Here is a 13,834-nt window from a genome sequence, read left to right as displayed (position 1 = left end):
CTCAGAACCATCATACCCTCACTGGATATTTCTGTGCCCGTGTACGCGAGCGTGGTCCTCTCCGCACCGATCTGGGTCTCGGGATCCAAAAAAAAAACGTCTTCCGTGTGAAAATCTGTCACTGGCCCACGGGGACAGTGCCAATGCCAGCTACTGTTGTTACAGTTAAGGCTGCGGTGATGTTGGTATTCACTTATTTGGGCCACAGGTCGTTCCCGGAGATTCACCTTGTGCCAGGCACTGATGGGTGTCGAGGGGGGAGACACGATCTTTTACGGCCCGTTGGAGAAGACGGACGTGTGAACGGAGAATATTCCCAGCGTGGGGAGTTTAATCATACGGGTTTGAATCAAGGGCCACAGTCTGAAGTGACTTGATAAATGGCCTCACTGAGGAATCAGCCCGTGAGCTGAGGCTGGAAAGCCGGATGAGGGTTTTCCACCCGGAGAAAGGAAGGCAGGAGGTTCCAGAGAAAGCACTTCACATCCACAGAACAACATGTACAGAGGCAGAAAGATTTAAAAGACCCTCCTGTCCTCCCATCAGAGCAGATCTCTTGGTGGCCCTGGAGCCCGGGGGTGTGAGCTGGGAGCAAAGGGACCGAATCGCCAATTCGGGCTGATGAAACTGAAGAGTCAGCTGGGAGCAAGGACCCCATCCGGCTGGTGAGTGGATTTCCTTTCCGAGCGCACCCTCCCCACCTCACCCCCAAACGCTGGGGCCACTGCTGGCCCCCCAGAAAGGGATGGGGGAGGCTGGCAAAGGACGGGTCCCACACCCCTGCCCCCCGCCCCCTGCCCCCCGCCTGAGCAATTCGGCTTTTGACGGTTTATAATGAGTTCTCAGGAAAGATTTCAATTCCGGGAAGGTTCCCATGCATGGAAAGAGCCAGCAAACACCTGCTCTCGGCAATTATAACCCAACCTTCTACCCAGGAAAGATAAATCTTGGCGATTAGGAAATGCAGACATTTGCCGAGCCGTGTAGCAATGACGGGTGTAGATGTGGGAGTCGGGCTGGGGTGAGGATCCGGAGTGCCCCCTTTCTAGACGGGAGATCCCGGGCAAGTGGCCTCACCTCTCTGTTCTGGAGACACAGGACCGAAGGGGGGGGGGGGGGGTGCCGAGAGGCTCATACAAGATGCCATGTGCAAAGGCTTTAAGGCAGCACCTGGGGCAGGAAGCGCCTGGCAGACTGAGTATCACCGATGAGCACCACTGGGGCTGAATAAGCCAACAGACAGCAGGGGGCACCGGCTCCCCCACCCCCGCCAGCTCCTGTCCTTGTCAGGTGCGGAGGGTAGGAGGGGCCCTCCACGGCGGTCGTAAATGCTGACGGCCACCTAACCACAGGACAAGCAGGACGAGAGCACGAACGGAGGAGAAGAGTAGACCTCTCCTCTCCTTCCCGAGCGCCAAGAGGAAGGGCAGGAGCCCACGGACAGTGGCTCCCCAGGCTGGCCCGGAGCTGGGCTCCAGGGACAAAGGTGCCGCCTTTGAGGGGCTCCGCCGGGAACGAGAAGGAGGGGGGACGCCTCCCTGTGTCCACAGAGCGCCAGGGCATCTGCGGGGACCGCATTCTCCGGCAGAGACAAGCACGTTCCTCAGCCGAAGGGTCGCCCACCCTGGGACCCAAGCAAGGTGGGGAATTAGTGGTGGGAGCCCGCCCACGACACCCGCGTGGCTGACACGCAGAGACACTGCCCTCCCCACCCCGGTCAAGGTCAGAGACACCCGTCGGCCCCCGTGCACCTGGGGAGGAGGAAGCTGGCCGGCAGCCGGGAGGCCTCCCATGGTGTCCCCGTCCCACACCGAGGGTGGGGTCTCGGCCGCCGGTCGGATGTCCCAGAACCAGAAGCCCCAGGAACGCGGGACGTGCACAGCAGACGCAGGAGGTCACCGGCCCGTCCCCTCCCCACGAGCTCCGACGCGGCTTCCTCCTCACTCACTGCGCCCCGCGGTGGCTCACGACTCCCACCCTAAGATTCGTCTGGCTTCTGCTCCTGCCTCCACCCCAGCACAGCTTCCAAAGATGACGTCAGGTTCCAGCAACCAAGAGCCTCCCCCACGCCCGTCAGAGGGGCCAGCCTCCCGGTCAGAGCGGCCGGCGGAGGGACCGTCACTCACCTGGGCCCACCTACCTCCCTGCACGCGGTGCCCAGGGCATCCACCTCCCTCAGTTTTCTCTCCGGCTCCCCAGCAGAGGTGAAGGCACCATTGCCCCGGGACAGCCTGGGGCCCCAGCCTGGGTCAGAGCCGGCGGAGGATGGGAAATAGACTTCCGTCCTCACCCAGAGGCCGCTCTGCGGGTCCCATCCCAGGCCCCGCCGCCGGCTGGGATGCTCTGAGTCAGACGCTGCCCTCGCCACCTGCTCTGGACAGGTGACTCAGGGCGAACGCGTCCAGCCTGGCGCGGGTTTGCTTAGAGACTCCCGACCTGAGCCATCTGATTTCTCCCCGTGAAAAGCCTTGGTCCGAAAGGGAGGCTGCCAGCGCTGGGAAGCTGAGCCCCGGAACAAAGGCCACCATCTGCTGGGCTGCGGGGAACACCGGGAGGGGGCGGCCCCGCCCGGAACCCCCGATCCCCAGCAGGCCTCCTCGGGCCTGACACGCTGCTAGCCTTACGCAAACGTCGGCTCCCACGACCTGCCACCAGTCCAGCCAATGTTATCATACCCGTCCTCAAAATCACTGCACAAAAATTCGTTGAGCACCTGCTATGCGCAGACCTGGTGACCTTGGGTCATAGCCCATCCCTGGCTCGCCAGAGTCTGGCAACTTCCCTGCAGTCACCCAGCCTGGAGTCTGATCCCGATCCGCCCAGCACCAAAGCCCAGGCTCTTTCTACGGCACCACACTGCCTCTCTGTCCCTAGAGTAAAAACTGGCTCTCAGGAGCTGAGGCAGCCCAGCGGTTCTCCGAGTCTGGCCCCCAAGCCAACGGTGTTAGCACCATCTGCTAGAAATGCACGTTTCCTTTCTTTTAACTGTTTATTTACCTTTGAGAGAGAGAGACGGACAGACAGACAGAACGTGAGTGGGGTAGGGGCAGAGAGAGAGAGGGAGACACAGAATCCGAAGCGGGCTCCGGGCTGCGAGCCGTCAGCACAGAGCCCGACGTGGGGCTCGAACCCGTGAGGCAGGAGATCACGACCTGCGCCGAAATCGGACATTTAACCGACTGAGCCGCCCAGGCGCCCGTAGAAATGCAGTTTCTGAGGCTCCTGACTCAGGACCTGGGCAGGCGGGGCCTGGCCCTCTGTTTCGGCAAGCCCTCCAGGTGGTTCGAGTTGGAGAGCCAAGGACATGACTTATAGGAGCGCGTCAAGGGCCCCAGCAAACAGGGACAAGGCGCCTCTGTTTCCCCCGTCGGGATGATTGCCTTGTGACCGGGGTGCTTCCCCCCGCCCCGCATGTCCCCTTGGAGAGCTTAATCTAAGGGTGGCATTCAGCCCATCTGCCCCCTGAAGAGCTTCCCACACGTGTCCCCTAAGCACAGCCTCGTGAACGCTTGGCACGTGCCGGGCGGGGGCTTCTGTGGGGCCCTGTCTTCTGAAAAATGGAATGCGCTCCAAGCGCCCATCAACAAGCCCTTCAGGGCTTCCTGGGGCTTCCGAGGCTGTGGGTGCCCGTAGGAGGCCCCTGCAATTCCGTGTGGGGCTGCAGAAGTCCAGCCACTGCCCGGCAGCCAGGCCCACGGTCACAGGGAGACGCACCGGAGACAAAGCTGTCTTTGTCAGTGGGTGTGGGGGACCGTCCCGCGTCGCAGGGCTGAGTCTGGAGGGCCGCGGAGGAAATTCTCAAGAGCAGAAAATGTAGGCCTCGGTCAGCAGGCACAGACTCTCCCCTTTCCTTGGGGGTGGGTGGGAGGGGGGACAGCGCAGCCGGGGCTCGGGTCCAGCGTCCAGGGTCCAGATCCTGGGACTGTCTCAATCCGGCAGCAAGGCTGGGACCGACGGAGTCCCCCCGGCCTCTGGAGGTCGCTTCACCCTTCGCAGACCCCCAGCTTTCTCCCTACGCCAGGCCTGAATCCAGCCCCTGCCTTCCCCTCCTATCAGATGGCCCGCCCTCCTTGACTATCAGAAAGCGAATTCGTTCCGAAGTGTAGGGGACATCGCGCCCAGACCCTTACTGACCCAGGGTGCTTTGCACCTCAAGGTGGAAACCGCACGGCGCCTGTGCCCCCCGGGACCCCCTCCAGGCAAAGGACGGGCTTCCCTCCGCGGCCTGACACCCCGTGGGCCGGCTCCCCGCGTGCCCGTGGGAAGGGAGGGGGGAGCAGGCCGGGGGGCCCCCGAGGCCTCACGACGGGATCTTGGTCGCGGCTCAGCTTTCGTTCGCTCATCGGCCCCACGGGACTGAGGGCTCAGGGCGCAGAGTCCCTGAGCGGTGGGGCGACGGGAGAGGAAGCCCCCCTTAGCCACCCCGCGCGCGCGCCTCCCATCACTCATGTGCGTTTGAGTCTCCCCTGAGCACCAGACCCAAAGTTCACTTCCGTGGGATCGCCCCCGGACACCTGCACACGCACACGCTGACACGCGTACACGCTTTCGCGCGCACACGCGCACCCGTCCGCGTTTCCAGCTACGGAAAGACCGGCAGGCACCTGCAGACAGCTGGTAGACCCCGGCGAGCACCGGATTTCCTGTTACCCGCCCAGCCCCCCAGGAAGTACCTTCGCTCCGCGCACCGCGGACACGCTGTGTGATCAGGGCCGGTCCCGCCAGCGTGCCGGCCACCCACGTGTCGAAAACCCCCAGACCCACGTCGCCAGCCTTGGGGCTTCTCAGTTAGGAACTCCTTCTCCTGCTTCCTGCTTGGGGTCGCTACCTGAGGACCGACCGGGGATCCCCAGGCCCCACACCAGCGGTCCTCTTGACTTCCCAGGTGGGACCTCTCCCTCCCAGCCTCCACGTTTTGGTAGTTATTTGCACACCCCAAAACTCGACCCCAGGGTCCAGGAGCGGAGACCGTGGGCCCTGAAGCAGGCTTCCTGCCCCTGGCCAGGCACATGGTCCCGGACGGGTGAGGCATCCCCTCCCTGGGGACTGGCCCACTCGGCCGCGGGATGGCTTTGGTCCTCGGACCCCTCCGACTGTGCTGCCGGAGATGTGCCAGTTCTTACAAAGTTCTGAGCAAAGAGATCATGACCTGAGCCCAAGTCGGACGCTCAACCGACTGAGCCACCCAGGCGCCCCTAAGGCAGCTTCAAGTTAACAGAAAAACTGCACAGAGCGTGTCCCCTCCAGAGCATAAGCACCCCGAACAGAAATCGTCACTCTTGTTCACAGCAGGGTCTCCGGCTCTGGGACATGCCTGGCCCAGAAGGTCTCAATAAACATTTACCGAGTGAATCAACCCACAACCGAACGAATAAATAAGTGACTAATGCCGTGTAATGAGCTCCCACATTTGTTTGCGCTTTAGAGCCTACACAGGGCTCGCACAGACGTTTTCTTAATCAGATGAATCTGATTAGGTACAGATTTAAAGGGAACTTCAGAAACCTAGTGACACTCTCGGTCCCAGCTCCTTGAAGGGCACAGACCGGGACCCCGTGGGGCCCTCCAAGGGAAGAGAGTTCATTTCCCGGGGCTCTGATAACCCTTTGGGTTGGACCCACGGAGGCACGTGCTTCCAGCCACGGCCACAGCCCGTGAGAAAAGAGTGCTGGGAGACCAGCACGACGAGACCGTGTGCGCACACGCCGTGCCAGGTGCTGTCAGCACGGAATCCGGCTCCGCGGTCGGCCCGGAGGGCGGGGGGCTGCTGGTTGCCCCTGTTTTCCTGCCCGGGGCAGGGACAGTGAGGACGCGCGGTGGTAAAACCACTTTCCCAAGGCTCAGAGCCAGGACCTGAACCCAAGGGTATCTGACAACGAAGTCCAGGCCGCGCGTGTCCGAGGAAGGCCGCTGAGCGACCTGGAAATGCCTGCCCCACGGGTCAGCCTGGGACGGGACGGGACGGGACGGGCTTAGAAAGGGTTAACGCCAGAGCAGGAGGGAGCGGTCAGGCTGGTGAGCTGCGCTTCCAAGGCCCAGATTAGGACTGTTGGCACCGCATGCCTCCTCTCCACCTGGCCGCAAAGGAAGGCCAGGTATTAATGAAGGACACACGGGGCCCCTGGGGTCAACCGTGTCCACTCAGCAGGGCTTGGGCAGGAGCAGCGTGTTCTGTGTTCGCTTCGGGGTGTCGCCTCTCACAAGGGTGTGGGAGCAGCTGAGTCCCTGTCTTGGCCCTCTCTGACAGGATGCCAGAGGTCCCCCAGGCGGGATGCCTGTCCCCTCCCCCAGTGGAGCGAGGGGGCTACTCCCTGCTTTCCTCTTTCTGCCCGCACAGCTATCTGACGAGCGCCCCGTCCTGCCTGGCACCAGAAAGCAACGTCTGTGAAGATGAACAAATCCCCACTTTCTTCTCTTAATTTGTTATGATCACGACACGACTGACTCAATACGCAAAAATTTCAAATCCCTGCCCAAGGTCACTGGCTCTCTCCCCCGGGCCTGATGTTCCCCCAGTCGCCGCTGCTTCCTCCCACCTCCACACCTCCGCGCACGCACGCGCTGCCCTTTCCAACTCGCAGGCGCCGGCCTCCTGGCCAGCTCTTGTAGGGTTTTCAAGGTTTGGCTCAGAGTCACCTCCTCCAGGAAGCCCTCCCGGACACCCCTCCCAGCTCACCGGAACGGGAGCCGTCCTCCTGTTCTCCCAAAGCACTCCACGCCGACTCACTCCTGCACGTCCCATCCAGTAAGCGTGAGCTTCTCCGTGCTGTGGACTGAGTCTTACGCCTCTCTGTAGCCCTTACGGTCCCCCAAGCAACTGCCCAACAGCTGTGAGAAGAAAGGGGGAGGAGAGGGAGAGACAGAGGAAGGAAAGGGCAGGGGGGAGAGAGGGAGAGAGGGGTCTTTGTGGGCAGACGCATACACTCAGAGAGAACTCGGACAGAGACAGAAGAACGGAACCAGATGCACGCCCAGCTACGCGCGTGCACGCTCCAGGCTCGGGAGGCCGGAGTGGGCACTGAACGAGCACTGGCCCAGGAGTCCGGGGCTGGTTCTTACCAGGCTGGGCTGATGCTAACCGGCTGTGCGACTTGGGTAAGCCACTCCCCTTCTGAGCTACAGCCTTCCCCTTAGTGAAAGGGTTTTCCTTTCATGGGGGGAGGGAAGGGGAAAAAATAGTTTCGAACAGAGAGAGAGGCAAACCATAAGAGACTCTTGAACACAGAGAACAAACTGGGGGTTGGTGGGGGGGGGAGGGGAAACAGGTGATGGGCACCGAGGAGGGTGCCTGTTGGGATGAGCACTGGGGGTCGTGTGTAAGCGATGAGTCACGGGAACCCAGTCCCGAAGCCAAGAGCACACGGCACACGCCATACATTAGCTAAGGTGACGATAAATATTTTCTTAAAAAAGACTTAAAGAAGAAACGTGCTCACCGCCTGACGGGTGGTGCGGGTTCAGCAAAGAGCATCACTGCCTTCCCCCACCCCAGGCCACCTCAGTGCCCCAGCGCCATCCGCGAGGCGAAGGACCCGAGGGCCGGGGCAGGACGAAGCAGGCACTGTTAAATTTAGCAACACACGATAGATTATTGGTAACAGCGGAACCCAACTGAGAAGGGGCTTGGGGGGCGGGGAGCTTCCTGCTTTCTGGGGTGGATGTGTCTCATTGTGCTGAGAGTCGGCCTCGCAGAGGTGTGTCCATTTCTCAAAATTAATTCAAGGGTGTACTTCCTGTACACACATTTCAGCGTATGTACATTTTACCTCAGAGGAGAATAAACAAATACTGCGCTCAGATTCATTTACGTACGTGCTGAAGTGTTTAGAAGTGAAGGGTCGTGATGCCTAAAACTTATTTGGAAATTATGGTGCTCCCGGGTGGCTCAGTGGGTTAAGCGTCCGACTTGGGCTCAGGTCCTGACCTCACGGATCGTGGGTTCGAGCCCCGCGTCGGGCTCTGTACCGACGGCTCGGAGCCTGGAGCCCGCTTCGCAGTCTGTGTCTCCCTCTCTCTGCCCTTCCCCTGCTCATGCTCTGTCTCTCTCTGTCTCTCAAAAATAAACACTAAAAAAAAAAAAACAAAAAAAAACGTTGCTCAGGGGGCACCTGGGTGGCTCAGTCGGTTAAGCAGCTGACTCTCGGTTTCAGCTCAGGTCACGATCTTAAGGTTCGTGAGTTCAAGCCCCGCGTGGGGCTCTGTGCTGACAGCTCGGAGCCTGGAACCTGCTTCGGATTCTGTGTCTCCCTCTCTCTCTGCCCCTCCCCCGCTTGTGCTCTCTCTCTCTCTCTCTCTCTCTCTCTCTCTCTCTCTCAAAAATAAATAAACATAAAAGAAACTTATTTGGAAATGCATCCAAAAAGTAAGATGGGCGTATGGACGGACAGACGGATGGAGGGATGGACGGACGTGCGTTAAGGCAAACAGAGTAAAATGTCACTTGTGGCATTTAAACGCGGGGTATGCTCATTGAGCACAATTCCTTCCACTTTTCTGTACGTTTGAACAGGTCTCATCATCCTGCTTTGGAAGGAATACAGTGGAAAGCAGGCTGGAGAATTAGTAATTTGGGGGACGGTTAAATCCGTCGTGGCACAGCCATCTGATGTGGGTTTCTGAGGCCCTCGGGTGGGGGCTCTGCTCCCCTTGCGGGAACCGACAAGCCCCACGCTCAAGTGGAATCGTGCGCACGTGTGAGGGTCACCCTTGGTCTCGCTCAGCCACGGCGCAGCGTCGAAAACCTCGGGCTCTTGGATGAAACAGACCCGCCCGGGTTCAACTCTGCCTTGCCGCTCGCTGCGGGGACAAGCCCCCCACCCCCGGGGCCTCGCTTCTGTTCTCCTGCAAAGTAAAGAGAATCGCGTTTGCCTCCCGGGCTGTGCAAGGTCAAAGGAGTGGGTGCCAGGTGCTGAGGGCAGCTCCGGGGGGGGGGGGGGGGGGGGGGAGGCTGGTATCACACTGACGCCCCCGGCTGCACACCTGGCCGGCCACCAGGTGTGGGGAACGTGGTGACTGTCTGATGCTCACAGAGGAGGGTCTCGAGGCCTTGCCCTCCAGCAAAAGCTTGTATTTCCTGAGCTAACAAGTCCCCTTGAGCAGTTTTCTTAAACCCTGCAAAGAGCACAGACGGGCGAGGTACACTAAAGACGCTCACGGGGGCGCCTGGTGGCTCAGTCGGCTGAGCGTCTGACTCTTGGTTTCAGCTCAGGTCATGCCTCCGGGGTCGTGGGTGGAGTCCCGTGTCAGCCCCCTGCCCCCGCGCTGAGCGTAGAGCCTGCTAGACATTCTCGTTCTCTCTCCTTCTGCCCCTCCCCGACTCACACGCGCGCTCTCTCCCTCTCTCTAAAATTTAAAAAAGAAAAATTAAAAAAAAAATTTTTTTTAATGTTTATTTATTTTTGACACAGAGAGAGACAGAGCATGAACGGGGGAGGGTCAGAGAGAGAGGGAGACACAGAATCTGAAGCAGGCTCCAGGCTCTGGGCTCGAACTCACGGACCGTGAGATCATGACCTGAGCTGAAGTCGGACGCTTAACCGACTGAGCCACCCAAGTGCCCCGAAAAAAATTTTTTTAATGCTTACAGTGGCTCATTAGCTGGTGAGATTTGTGACAGTTCTCCTCCCTCATCTCTGCCCTCCAATGTTCTGTTCCCTTTACCTACAGCTTGCTTCCCCCTGCCCCCATGTAACCACCCCCCGTTCAGAGCTCGGCTCAAACAGCCCCACCTCAGGGGAGCCCCCCGACCCACCCACTAGGTCAGTTCCCCGTCAGAGCACCCAAGACACCCGGCACCCCGTGTCCGATTTACACACGTGTGTCGTTCATCTTGCGTGTCCCACTCCGTCCCCGGAGCCCAGCCCGGTGCCTAGAATGCTCTAAATAAATGGCTGAAAATGAGTTCCAAGTGTTCGAGAAAGTGACTTCATTCTTTGCGGATTGAAAAATAAGTAGAAAATGGGTGGTGGGGCGAGCGGGCGATAAAACAGACCCGGTACATCCGCGTGGTCCTGGGCAGCCCCATGCAGCTCTTAACCACCAAAGGAGTATGGTGACCCTTCACGTGGCTCTACTGTTTCCTCGGGAGAAACACCAGCTTGCAGGGGAGAAGGAGTGCAGACCCCCACTCCCCACGCTCCAGCCCTACGCGGAGCTGCCCTCTGCGTCTCCAAGGCCCAGCCCTCCTGCTGACGGCTGGCCACGGGGAGTCCCGAGGGCCCCCGGGGAACTGGGGCTCCACTTCCAGCAGGAGTCGTGGAGGCGCCTGGGGAGGACGTCACGTGACCTACCATTGGGGATCCAAGCGGCCACGAGGTCACACGCTCAGAACGTGCACGTGTGAAACGGCACAGTTGGGAGTCTTCCTCGAGGCCGACGCTGCTCCGTCAGTCCCTCCGCCGTCTAGACGGGGACAAGCGACCCCACCGTGGGAAGGGGTTTTCCCGGGTCACGCTACAGTGTAAGGGTTTAACTGGACAGAGCCTGATGCATTTAATCCCCAGTTATCCTATAGCGGAACTCAAGAGAAAAGGGGACTTAATCATCACTATTTTTTTTTTGTTTTTTTTAACGTTTCTTTTTGAGAGAGAGAAAGAGAGACAGAGGGTGAGCAGGGGAGGGGCAGAGAGTGAGGGAGACACAGAATCGGAAGCAGGCTCCAGGCTCCGAGCTGTCAGCACAGAGCCCGACGTGGGGCTCAAACTCATGAACTGTGAATTCATGACCTGAGCTGAAGTTGGACGCTCAACCGACCGAGCCACCCAGGCGCCCCTAATCATCACTATGAAGTGATGTTGTAGGCTGTGCCCCAGAGAAGCGCCCAGACCCAGGACCGAGGCACTCCTTCCCACAGCTGAAGAAGGGTCACCCCCGTGATGGTCATAGCTGAGTCTCTCTCCAAGAACTACCCTTTGCTAAAGACAGCCACCTCGTCCAAGGTCGTACCCCGGCCGTAGAGCAGCCCGGAGGCAATGATGGGTCATCGCGGGAGTATAGAACCCGTGGGATCCGGTGGATCACCATGCCTTCCACCCCCCAGCTTTCCTTCTGGCCAGTTCTGCCTCCCTTACCCCTCACAGGTGGTGTCCCCAAGCACACTCCCCAATGACCTTCCTACGCAAATCTCTGTTTTCTTACCGGGACACCCAACCAAACAAGGCGATGCAGGAAGTGGCAAGACGTCCCCAGAAATAAAATGGTTTCACCAAATTGTGAGCACCTACTGAATACCAGGTCAAGCCCAGCTCTTGAAGACTCCCCAGTAAGTGCATCCATATGGTCCACAGCCAAAGGGAGACATTCTGAGGGCTCGGCCCACTTGCTGTAAGAGAGGGAAGGCATGGCGGCCTGGCCCTCGAGCGCTCCCTTTATCCCCAAGCCCTGGGTGCTCTGTGAGGGCTCCCGTGTCACAATAGGGCAGGAGCCTGCATCCAGACACTCCCGAGTTCCGGGCACCACGCATATGATGCTCGGGCCATTTCACAGGCGTTATCTCCTTTATTGCTTCTGTAGTCCTGTGAGGTAGGAATCCATGGCCCTCGTTTCGCAGGGGAGGAAACCGAGCCTTGGAGAGGTTACACACCCTGCCCCAAGTCAACTAGCCTGTTCACCTCAGCGCCAAGACCGCACCCCAGGTGGCTGGACCCCACAGCCCGGCTCTTGGTCCCTACGTGCCACTGCCTCTCTTCAGACCCCAGCGACGCTTGAGTGAAACCTCACCAAGGGAGCCCAGGGCTCCAGCCGTATCTTCCATATCTTCCTGGAGCCGGAACAGTCAGAGTGTGCCTTTGACTTGCCTCATTCCCCTTTTTAAAGAAAACCATGTGTTTACTCTCCGATGCCAAAGTTACAACAGAACTGAAGTTTTGCCAGTGTTGACTTTAAAAGTTGAGCAGAGGGGTTCAAATCCTTTCCCCTGGTGCCTGTTTATTCATGTTTCCAGAGCAAACGGAGGTGGTCAAAGAAACCATCTATCGGATCTATACCTGCAGCAAGGCAGGGAGTCGGGCCAGGGCGCTCAGGCCCCTCCCAGCCTCACCTCTCCCCTCCCCGCGCCCAGCCCTGCAAGACTCAGAGGGCCCCTGCTCTGTTCTCCGGAGACACCCAGGAGCTCCCCCTTCTGTTCTGTTTCCTGCTAGGACCAGAGCTCAGCGGGTGGGGACCCGGACTGCTCCGATGCCCCTGCTCCCTGAGGGTTGCCAGCAACGCTCACAGAGGAAGTGAGGGCACCAGTCAGGGCTCCCTCTCCTCTTCTGGGGGGGGCAGGGGCGCTGCGATACCCTCGCCCCTCTCCTCTCTGCCCAGCAGACTACTGAGCATCCAGCCGGCTCTGCAAAGACAACGCGGACAGACGGGGATGCGTCCTGCTCCACACACGTGCACGCGCGCGCGCGCGCACACACACACACACACACACACACACAATACGGCGTAACCAAAATCATGCTCAGCGGACCCCTCCCTGAGGATGTCAGGAGAGTCAACCCCTCCGTATCCAGCTCCCCGGGACCCCCTGAGAAGAAGCTGCACTTACCGGTCTCCCTGCGGGGGAAGATTCTCTTCTGCAAACTCATGCCGCGGGGCTTCGAGGAGGAGGCTGAGCCGGGAAAAGTCCCCGGGAGCCCGAGAGCCCCAGCCGGCTCAGCTCACTCGACAAGCCCGGGGGATCACCGGCAGCTTCTGGGCGGGGAGTATTTGAACAGGAGTTAGAAGTACGAAGTAAGTCGTCGTTAGAGCTGTTTCTCCCCCCCCCCCCGGCAGGGAGGGAGGGAGAGAAGCCCTTTCCAGCTGCCAGCAAATCTTGAGCGTCTCAGAACGGTTGCTTCCCACCCCTGCCCTTCTTGCGAAGCAACTGTGCATGAAGGCGATGTTATTTCACTGGATCGAGCCCTCAGATCATAAGCCTTTTCCTGTACCACAAACAGAAATGTAAAACCTCAAACTTTCCTTTGGACTCAGACTCTGCTGGGAGAGGACTGAACACAACCCTCTCTGAGGTCGAACGTATGGAAAATGTGCTAAACTGTTTCGATCATCCCAAGGGCTAGACTGCTCCCCACTACAAGCTCCCCTCCCCCCGGACTTTTTTTGTTTTTTGTTTTTAATGAGTTCTGGTGTGTTTATGTAATTGCAAGGGACAAACACAACACCTAAAATCTCTGCCCAAAGTTGAAGTGATTCATTTTCTCCTTCACACACACCACACACAAACACAGCGCCTGTTTAATCCAAGTGAAAACGCCTTTCATAAAATCTGCAAAGGGCTGGGGCAGAGCGGCTGCTGGTGAATGCAGCCTGTGTCCCCAGAAGGGCAGTTGGGCTCCGGGGAAGGTGGAGGCTGACTTTAATCAGGACAAACAGAAGGCGCTCTGACTCCCGCCCATGCCGGGACAAGCAGGGATAAAAGAAAAGTGGGCGCGAGCCCCGGCTGAGCGGGCTGTAGAATCTGTTCCGCCGACTGTACCCAATTCCCCCCACTTGTCTTCTCATACCAGGAGATTTTATTTTTAGACTTGGACAAGATGTACTATTATTTTAAGTGACCAACTTGATTGCTGGGTTATATAAATCCTTGGATTCCCCCGCCGAAAAGACCAAAAGAATATACAATAAGTAGGCAAACAGTCAGAGCTGGAAACTGGGGGAGAATGTGACCGTTTTGGAGACGCCGCAACGGATGACAGGACCGAAAGGCAACCCTGTTCCATCCGATAGAGAGCAAACCTCACCAGGAACCGAGTGGCACAGACCGCGGTCCGGTCCCGGGGTGACCCACCCCTGCCGGGAGCCCCCACTAGACCAGACTCAGTGCCACCACCACTCAGGATCTTGAAGA

At 59.1% G+C, this 13,834-nt stretch overlaps 1 protein-coding gene across 5 annotated transcripts in view; it reads right to left on the bottom strand.

Annotated features, from left to right (window-relative positions):
• Nucleotides 1–12,662, bottom strand: part of IL16 (interleukin 16) — a 94,438-nt gene extending 81,776 nt beyond the window's left edge. Inside the window, exon 1 of one of the 5 annotated variants that reach the window (XM_023254819.2) lies at nucleotides 12,533–12,662. In XM_023254819.2, coding sequence (XP_023110587.2) covers nucleotides 12,533–12,572 — 40 coding nt within the window. In that variant the 5' untranslated portion in view covers nucleotides 12,573–12,662. Of the gene's footprint in view, nucleotides 1–6,676; nucleotides 7,147–12,532 lie in introns of those variants that run through there. The other 4 variants (XM_023254818.2, XM_023254817.2, XM_023254821.2 and 1 more) reach the window with 4 other exon arrangements.
• Nucleotides 12,663–13,834: the final 1,172 nt, after the last annotated feature.

The sequence above is a fragment of the Felis catus genome, chromosome B3 (assembly GCF_018350175.1).
Source record: "Felis catus isolate Fca126 chromosome B3, F.catus_Fca126_mat1.0, whole genome shotgun sequence".
NCBI classification, from domain to species: Eukaryota; Metazoa; Chordata; class Mammalia; order Carnivora; family Felidae; genus Felis; species Felis catus.
This window is presented reverse-complemented; position numbering and strand designations above follow the sequence as displayed.